The 10,335-nt window shown below is 37.0% G+C and overlaps 1 protein-coding gene across 2 annotated transcripts in view; it reads right to left on the bottom strand.

The window, feature by feature from the left end:
• Window positions 1–10,335, bottom strand: part of GLRB (glycine receptor beta) — a 48,785-nt gene that overhangs the window by 38,086 nt on the left and 364 nt on the right. For both annotated transcript variants that reach the window (XM_015624338.3, XM_033513973.1), the window contains one exon: window positions 9,122–9,275. In XM_015624338.3, coding sequence (XP_015479824.1) covers window positions 9,122–9,243 — 122 coding nt within the window. In that variant the 5' untranslated portion in view covers window positions 9,244–9,275. Of the gene's footprint in view, window positions 1–9,121; window positions 9,276–10,335 lie in introns of those variants that run through there.

The raw sequence follows: 10,335 nt of genomic DNA, 5'->3' as shown, positions 1-10,335 counted from the left end.
CTATTCTATTCTATTCTATTCTATTCTATTCTATTCTATTCTATTCTATTCTATTCTATTCTATTCTATTCTATTCTATTCTATTCTATTCTATCCCATTCCATTCCAATTCTATTCCATTCTGTAATTTTGAGATATGTTCAGTTTTCAGCAATGACCTTTACCAATGCAGAGGTTGCTACAGAAATATCATAAACCAGCTTTGTATGCTTTTTTTGCTGTTACCACTAGCTGGACCAAAGAAAAACAAAAGTTAATATTATTTTCGATTTTCTAGAAAAAGCAATTCAGAAAAGAATGTTCATTTAGCTATTAAAAAGCAGGCAAACACTCTGTATGCAACAATTTAACTGATACAGAAAGGTTCATGGCACTGCTTCCTTGCAAGTCACAAATATTAACATTTAAAACATCTTCATCACATGCCTACAAAAACTACATTCATAAAAGAATCTCCTTAATACTGACTGAAATAAGATTTCTTTCTAAGTTAAGTATGTCCATTATGATGAAATATGAAAACAAATCCAAGCAACAACTAATGAACAAACTTAAATACCTTTTTTTAATTTTTGTCATGAGTTGCACAAAGAAGTTTGTTAAATAGTGAAAACAGTAATCTGAACTACATGGGATAACATGGACACATAAATAAAATACAGATGCTCATAAAAAGTAATGAGGAAAAAAGGAAAAAGTTTGAGAAATTAAATGAGTGAGCAACAAACAGCAAAAGAAAGCCAAATACAGCTGACAGGTCTGTTTATCTCTTTGAGTAAGAGGAATAATGCAGTAGTTTTGTGAGATCTGAGCTGCACTGCAGACGTGTGTTAATATTACTGTCTGTTCAGGCTGTTTGTTAAAAAACCATCCAAAAATTGGGCAAAGGAGATTTATTGCATTGGGAAGACAGTGATGGGAAGAACAATGGCAACATAGCTTGCTGGTAAAGAACACCACAATCACATCTTCCACAAGTGTTGGGTTGTGTTTTGAACTTACACAAGTGTATAAGCACATTTGTCCTTGCTTATCTGAGAACCAAGTGAAATACAATGACATCGGCTGCTTTGAGTTAGGAGGAGAAGCATTGAGATTCAGTAATTGCTACTTTGAAAGGTCACTTTGAATGAAGTGGTTGAAATAGCTACTGAGAAAAAAATGCTCTGCTGAGTATCAGTCATATTTTCACTGTGGTTCTTTTAGAGGGTGCTGTCATTAAACTACCATCACTGAACAGCACACAAGGGAACTTCTTCACAATGACTGGATTTCCTTCTGAGAGCCTTGCTGACCAAAATGCCTAAATTTCACCTGCAAATCAATACATGGGATAAGTTCCTTGGGGTGAGTTAAGAAGTTAGCAACACTTTTGGAGTGACAGATGAGCAAAAAGACTTAATGAGACAGTTAATGGTTTGTGTTCGGTGCTTGGATAAAGAGACTGGGACTATTAACGTGAGACATTTACCTAGAGCCACAACCACCTTTGCTTGATTGGCCATTATAGAATGAATTAATGAAAGGCATATTTGTATATTACATAAGACAAAAATGATTTGAGCTGTGATTAGCCTTTCTAGAAGAATCTTACTTCAGTGTGCTGAAGGCTGAGTTCCACATAACACTCACATCAACTGAGAAGTTACTTACCATTTTTTCTAATTCAGCCTACAATTTTCCCACTTGTAAAGAGCTGGTAAGTTAGATTTCCACCAGTTGCAGCATGCATTTTAATTTTTATGCATTTATTTCAACCTGTGTTGAATGCACATGGAGCTGATGGAAAGCATTAAGAAACAGGAATGCAGTACTCTTCACAGTAACTGATGAGTTCTAAGCAAGATACATTGAGTACCAAAGGATAAGGCAACAGAAGCCTCACAGTTGTTATGAAAAAAAATTAAAAGCAAGTAATAGTAAAGCTAGAACTTTCCCTACCAAAAATTTTATTTAAGTAACAATTAACCCCCCAGACCAACATACAAGATACCCAAACCCAAAGTAATCTTTCTGAATAAATAAAGGGGGAAAAAACAGTATTCTTGCATGTACAGAAGTATCTGCAAACTTCTACAAACTGTGTCCTCACAATCCAGAGAAAAAGCAATGTACAGTTAGTCTTTTGCTGTAACAAAAGTTAAATGTGTGAAATGCTTGGTTTTTCAGAGGTTACATCTGGTATCTGTGATGAATGAAAGAATTTCTTTACAGACTGTATTTCACGGGATATGCAGTAAGGTGTTCATCTCCTCTTCCACTGCAGCTCTACACATTTTATCACTGCCTTTGAAAATCATGATCAACAATTTAAGTTGATGGCAACAGGTAATTATTTTCATAATTTACTAATCAAAATCCAGAAATTTAGATAAGCAGATATGTACAACAAAAGGAAGCATGTATTACTCTTGGTTTGAAATTTGTGTTAGGCAAATGTGTCAGAAGACATTATATCTCTATAGGTCATCAGGACATTTATTCTCTCAGAGCTCATAGAAATTATAAGGAGTCCTTTCCATAAGCACTGCTACAGGAGGAAAGAATATAAACAATATTCTACACAAGCAGGAAGGAAAACTTCCTCATAATTCTAGATTACTGACAGCCAAAAATATGTATTCCAACTCACACTGTTACCTTCAGTAAAATTACCTACATGATGCTGAAACCACAGATTTCAGTGCAACTTATTTTATCTACATGATGGAAACTGACATTTTAGTCATATAACATATCTACATGTGAGAAAGGTCAAAATAAGTTTTGGGAAATATAATATCTGTTATCTCACCATATATTTTACTACAATTTCCCTGATATAAACTATCAGTGTTCTGATTTGCAGGCATTTGATTTTTTGAGTGCAATTACTCTAAGCATAAAACAAGTTAATACATATCAATAACATACCATATAACTCTTCTGAGTGATCTCTCTTATCTCTAGTATGTTTAATAGCTACATTTTCAAACTGTGCAAGGTGACATATATATTCCTAAGAAGATCAATTACAATTACTCCAGTGACAAGTGGTATCACTAATTACATTAAAACCATGGATCTCTGAGCCACCATTTACATGTCTTGACGAATGCAGTTGACAGCTTAACACCTAAAATGAGATATGTAGCTTCAGTACCTAAATTTGGAAGTAATGTAAGTTTGGAGGTAAACTGGGGTGAAAAAAAGAGAAAGGTTCCTTCATAGGTAATTTTGAAACAGAAACCCAAATTAGGCACCCTGAATTGTAAACTGTGAGTTGAGGGGATGAAACAGCTCATCTTTCATCTCATGTTGTAGACACACCAAAGAGAACAGTCTCTTAATGTGGACACACAGATAACCTTCCTGCAGTTAGGTAGTGTCAATAGCTCTTAGTGTCACTACTTCAGTCCTTGTCTAGCAGAAACCTCTTAAATCCAGCTCTGGTTTCACATTCAGCATTCCCAGGGTTAGACACCTTAAGGAGTGTTTATATGGGAATCTGAAGTGCCATATTATTCATTAAACTCGAGAAAACCAAGGTGGTTCATCTGCCTGCCACAGAGCCAACAGCCTCCAAACCAACAGAACCAGGTTAGCACGGTATTTCACCCAGCCTGAACTAGTACTGCTCTCAGCAATACGGGTTTTTCTCTGAAGTTATCTTGCTTGCTCCCAGCTTAGGCATCTCTGCATCCCACCAAAGTCACCACCTGCAACCCTTGTGCATAATGATGTCCTATTGTGTCTTGACATAGCACACAGATGTAAAACACGATAAACATCCAAATGTTTAAGCAACATTTTGGAAGAAATTTATCTGTATCAGTTCTGTACCCCAGTATTTTTTTTCAAAATGCTGTAAGTATGGAGACAATAGAAGGACCTCGGTAAATTCTAACCACCTGCATGGTGGTATAAGTGATGATATAAGAGGAAAGTGTAAGCTGAGACACATTCTGTATAATTTGTCTTGACAACAGAATTTAGACGTATGGTTTTCCTTGGGCTTAGGTAAAGGTGGTACAATTTAACCCAAACATCCAAGTTTTTTTCTCAGTCTGGAGGTTGTGTATGAAACACAAAGTCTGTAACTTTTCCACACAACTACAGTGTCTCATCAGTCTGGTGTTGAGAACAGAGCAAATGCTGCTCACTGAGAGGGAAAGTTACTGAATGAGATCCAGTCTATCATGCTTAATTACTGTTTTACAAGACAGCTTAGGTTTTGCTTATATAGCTTTATCTTTTACTGCCTGCCACATTTAACCACTTTGAAAGCAAATTCACAAACCTTCTGGAATGTGGCCCTATCTGTCTGGGATCACAGCTTCCCACCAGAGTTACATGATCCAGAATAACAAAAGTATTGACCAAATGCTATTACTACAGGGCAGAAGAATTTTTATAGGAACAAGACCTGGGCTCTGCAAAGTACTTATCATTGGAATGACTGTGAGATGTATCTATTCCACAACCAAATTCAGGCTTTTCTTTCAGCTTTATTCCACCTCCTCCTCAAACTGTATCAACCCTTCCACCACACCTACAAATAAAATGTTAACAGACTATCAACAGCGTCTTTTAGAGGGGAATGAAGACAGACATGATGCCATTTTCCAACCATTTACATTTTGGAGTTGATCACCGACTACGGATAGAGAGGTGATGTACACCCAAACACTTGATAAAAAAAGTTCTAGTTCATGAAGTGGAGAAGACCCAAAGTATAAAATATATTTTGAACTTTTACTTTAGTCTTAATAGGAAGAGCATGTCAGAATCTTAAAGTCAACCAAGAGGAATTTTAGGGCAGAGTTTCATACAACTCTATGCTTTAAACACATCAAAGTCTTTTTTTCCCTAGTTCCACTGTCTTTTGTTGTTGTTTTCTAAAGGAAGCTGTTTATTGAACCTTCGCATCTGTGACCTTTCTAAGCTTCTGCCCTGGCAGATGGCACAAGCCATGTTTTCTGGAGGGCTTAGAGGGCCATTTCACAGTTTCTGAAGTAGCTGATATGCTTTATTGAATACAAGCCAAATATGATTTGTAGTCCTGCTTTTTGGGTAAAAAAGGTCTCTATAGATATTATACAGTATTTAGTAAATCATCTACAAGGATATAAATCTCCATGTGGACAAATGCATACAGGTGAAGGGAGATGCTGTTGTCAAAGCAGAGTCCTGCTATCCAGACAAAAGGATGAGATTTAGTGGCTGAGGTTTTGCTCCCAGCATTGCTGTGGCATTAGGGATGCTGAGAGATCTTCAGAAGTGAATGCTGTGCAAGTGAACAGCTGAGTCATCCTAAAACTATAATTAACAGGGATAGCTCTGACAATGACCACAGTAATTACTGCTTTTGTTAGCTGCTATGTGACACTCTTACTTCTCTATTCCCTCTCTAACAGTATAATAACCAAACTTCCCTTTCCTTATAATTTCTTTTATCTAGAGATCTTGTGAGTAGTTTTGAGTTGAGACCTTCTAGGCTACTAAGGATTTTGGGGATAACAGCAGCAGCTCAAACAACATAACTGAGGTATTTATTATGGTGTAACAAAAGGAAAAACATGTTTCAGTAGTGCTCTATGCCACAGATAACTGTCCCACATGCTTAAGAGATGCAAGGTATTATGAGGAATTATGAAGAAGTTAATAAGAACTAAGTAACAAAGGTCATGCAAGTATGGGCAGCCTGTAAGCAGGAAAGAGATCAAGTGACTTAATCCATCTGTAGCTGTATAAAAGCCATCTGTATTAAGTATATGAAATTTCAAAATAAGCTTTGTAAACAATAATACCCTTTTTTTTTTTTCTTGAAGGGGTAGGCCTGATTTATTTTTTAAGATCTTCCATTAAAACAAAAGGCAAAAGTTTCATTACTAAAGGTTTATATTTCATTGTGCTATGTATCTGTGGAACCCAGTTTCTCAGATTTATGGTACAAAACTCTCTACTACAACATATTAGGCCCAATGTGTCAAATTTCTTTGTGAAACAACAAAGATTCAGGAATCAGACAGAAGTATAATTACTCTATGTTTCATTGGTAAGCCTGAGGTAAGAAGGAAAATGATCTAAATATAAGATGTGAAATCTTACATCTGTTCTGAGAAAACATTAAATCAAAGTAAGAACCAAATGATTAAGCATCAGCTTCAAGAAACCCTCCAATAAAAATCTGGGAAAAACAGTTTCAGGTATAAATGAACATTAGATGTCAAATCAAGCCCCTATCACACAATTCACTGAGAAGTACAGCATCATGAATAATCACAAGGGTTTGCTCTAAGATACAAAATAGAATTTTCCTAATTTAAGGAACCAAATATCTGTTTATGAGACAATAATGAACTTTTTATGGGGTTTTAATCAGCTTGTTTTTATCTCATCCTATTATTAGTTAATTTCATGCCAGAGGGGCATCTTTGGTGAAAGGCTTGTATTCTGGAGAGCCATAAAAGGAAAAGTGCAAGTATGCTTAATTGTTATCCAAACAAATTCATGCTAAAGTCCCAAACGAGTCTTGTAGCCATCCATTTCTTAATATCAAATTAAGGAACTCGGGCAGTAATATGAGATTCAATATAAGTTTTTCCTGAATAATGATTTGCATGGATTTGAATTTCATTATGAAGTTTGCAAGAGAAGACTGCTTCATATACAACAACTAATGCTGATTTTTGTTCCCATGAAGTAGTAAAATTTAGCTTTTACATGTTGCAAGGAAATAAAAGGTGATAATTTGTTACAATTAAGATTTAAATTTTATTGCACCAGTAACCAATGCAAATTAAAGGTGGATCAAGAGTTTAAATTATAAATGCACATTTACATTAGAAATTTGCACCATTCAATTTTATAAATTATGGAAAATCCTATTTTTTTTGTTAAAAAAAATAAAATGCATTTTAAAATATTTGTTTCATGCATTACTAGGAAATTTTTCATTGAGACACCTCCTTGAGTAGTTTTAGTCAGCCCTTATAGTGTCACTTGATTCCCTTTCCACCGCATTGTGTTTTGGTTTGATTCCAAGGAAAGATTTTTTTCTTTTTTCACAAAGAAAAAATTATTACTAGTAAGCAACCTCTTTTATAACACAGAGTGTCACCACATCAAGAAGTTTTGTGAGAAAAGATCATTTAAAAAATGCTGATGATTGGAAGTTTGCCAACAGCAGACTGAGTTAAGAGAGCATTGGGTAATTTCTCTGCCAGACAGAGTTGATTTTCATTCCTCACTCACATGACAGATCTCCTAGATGCCAGCCACAGAAACAGCAACCCCACTATTACAAGTGGTTGTTTCTCAAGCTGTGAACTTCAGCCAAGTAAGGTAAAGACAACTTGGTCATTATTCAGGAGATCTAACAGGACTCATCGCTACAGCAAGTCTAGCTGGCAACACTGCACAAGGGATCAACAAGTACTGGATTTCACCAGTATTTTTAATTATATTTATTTATATATTTTTATATATTATATGTTATATTTATATATATTTATTTATATTATTTATTTTACATTTGCTAACAGCTTCAACTGGAAACATATCACTTTAAAAATGATAGCATGTATTCAATGTTTTTTCAAGTGTATTGGTGACAAATGACATCATATTTGATGATACTGAGAACCACAGGGCTTAAAGTAAAAACAAACAAGAAAATTCCACTCACAAAGAAAAAAATGACATTGCTGTTTTGAATTCTACTAAGTCAAGAACAGGAGGAAATGCTGGCTGTTTAAACAAGACCATGGAAGATCTGGATTCAGTTCCCAGCTGCCAAATTCACTTTCCAAGGGCTTCTGTTCTGCTACCTGTCCTGGGAGCCCTGACATTTCTCTCCTTGCTATAACATCTCAAAGTAGCTCAGACCAAAAGCCTCATCCAGGGAGTCCTCAACTTTTAAAGGGGAAAGAATGGGTAGGGGTCATTTCAGACAAGTCATGATCACATTTGAGACATATCTTAATGTATTCTAATGACATATATCATTTTTTAGTTTGATATAAAAGAAGAGAAGGAAAACATGCACCATACGTAGAAACATTCTAAAATTTGGGGTTAGAAATGAACATCACTGTCAATATTTGAAAAGAGTGGAAACTTAAAAAAGTATTACTCAAACAATGCTTCTGTCTGATATTCCACTTTTTATTTTACTTTGTTTTTTCTTTGGAAAAAGTTTATAAATGTTAAATAACTAGTCTAACATTCTGTACCTCTTTTTTTGGTCAAAGAGAAATATGTTTTAAATTTGTCCAAACAATTTTATTATTTCAGTCATAGTGATTTTCTACACTTACTGGCAACTTATGATAGTCCATCAATCTTTTGCTCAGATATGTACAACATAACACTAAAAAATGAGCAAGGCTGGCAAAGAAAATGATAAAATCATCACTCACAAATAAAACTTTTTGCATTGTCCTATGGATCACAAACTAAAGTGTAGTAGACATCAGAAAGAGGGAGTATTTTTAACATCAAGTAATCGTAAGTGTCCAGAACACATCCTCTATTCAACTGGGCAATCACCAGATCATAATTCCTGTATTTTTACAAGGAGACTATTCCATAAGGGCATACTTTATAGCAACAATCAATATATCCACCTCCATAAAACTTACAGAACTGCACATGATTGATGAAAGATGCTGAAGACCTTAGTTCTATTCAACCTGCAATAAGAATATCTGTAGGACAAGCCTTCTCTTACAGAAGTAGCAAACCAGAAGCTGAATTTCAGCATGACAGTTTTGCACCCTCCTTGCTTTCCCCAATACACCTGCAACATGATGCTGGACAGCACAGCACTATGGGACCGTGCTACTGTGTCCCCATAAACAGCAAGGCATTGGGTTGAAATCCTCCACAAGGAAAGAAACAATTACTGTGGCTTAGATTTTCCCTTGCACTAAAACAGGCTAAAATAGAAGACTTGCTGCAGAAGGGACACAGTGACAGAACTTAGCTACGATTCTGGTCAAACCCATTCCCACCACAGACCCCATCCTTTCAGAACAAAGCATCACCTCCTTCCATTTCAACTGCCACATAATTTCCACTGTTAAAAACAGGGCAGGATCACCATCATACAAAAGCATAAAAGAAAGCAGGAACATACGATGGACATAGATATTGCTTCTTTTTCCCTTTTCCTTTCTTTGAAGACTTCTCTTTGGAATAGACTTCTTCAACCCATAAGGAGAATGAGATGAAACATAAAATCGCTAGTAAGAACTTCATCTTGAAGATTACGCTTCAGAGAAATCTTCAGTCTGTGGTAAAGGAAAGTGGTTTATGTTAGCAGGGCTGGATATGGCAAAAGGAAACACATACCTGCAAAAAGTAAACAAATATTTCATGGGGGTTGGGGTTTTTTTTGTTCTTTGTTGTCCTGGGAGAGAGAGAGTCCATTCACATGTAACCCTGACATGAACCTGACTTAGGCAACTTCCAGAGAGTCAAGTGTCTTCCCAAAGTTGAGACTGACAGTGAGGAACAGATCTAAATGCAGGTTTGCTTCAGTGGGTTTAAGATACATGATGTCCTTCAAAGACTGTCTAACCCAAAAAACACAGGAGCTTGGAAACAAGGTTCCTCACCAGAAATGTATCAACTGTATTAAATACAATATCAACCAGTCATGTAGCAAAGCAAAGAACTACAAGCTCTCGGTGACCTTGCGCAGATGAAATAGGACTCACTTCAACGCTGGTTGTGAGAAGAGGTTATAAATATAATTTTATGTACAGAATTTAAACACAGCTATTTTGCACGAGGCATTTCCACTGCAGAGCCAGCACTGACAGGGCCTTGCAAAGATGACTAAACACAACCTGTAATATTCTGCTTTATTGCATTGCGCTCAGTTTAATATTTAAACTTCCCTGGGGCAAAAGCAGGTACCCCAAAGGCCAGGAGATGAGTTTGTGTTCGGCCAGAGGCCGCCCCACCTGCCCCTGGCCACAGCACTGCGGCACCCAAGGCATTTTCCATTTGTTTGCCATCCCGCAGTTTTAAATCCCAAGCATTTCCTTGGGCCGACAGAAACCTCGCAGATGCCTGCTGCATTTTCCACTTGTATTTATTTGGATTTTTTTTCCCCTCCACTGTTTTTAAAGAGCTGTGCCTCTCTCTCTTTCCCCTCACCTCCGAGAGGCACCGGGATGCTTCAGCTCCCCCTTCCCCGGGAGCCGCAGCATCGCCACCCTCCCCTGGCCCGCCCGGGAAGGGTCGCGGATCTGCCCCTGCCGCCACCGGCCCCTCTCCCGGCCCCCCGGCCCGAGGCCTCGCACCGGCCCCAGCACCGGCAAGGGAGCGGCCTCGGCGCTGCCG

This window comes from Parus major, chromosome 4 (genome assembly GCF_001522545.3).
Source record: "Parus major isolate Abel chromosome 4, Parus_major1.1, whole genome shotgun sequence".
In the NCBI taxonomy this organism is placed as follows: Eukaryota; Metazoa; Chordata; class Aves; order Passeriformes; family Paridae; genus Parus; species Parus major.
The sequence above is the reverse complement of the archived record's forward strand: the minus strand, read 5'-3'. Positions and strand labels throughout refer to the sequence as shown.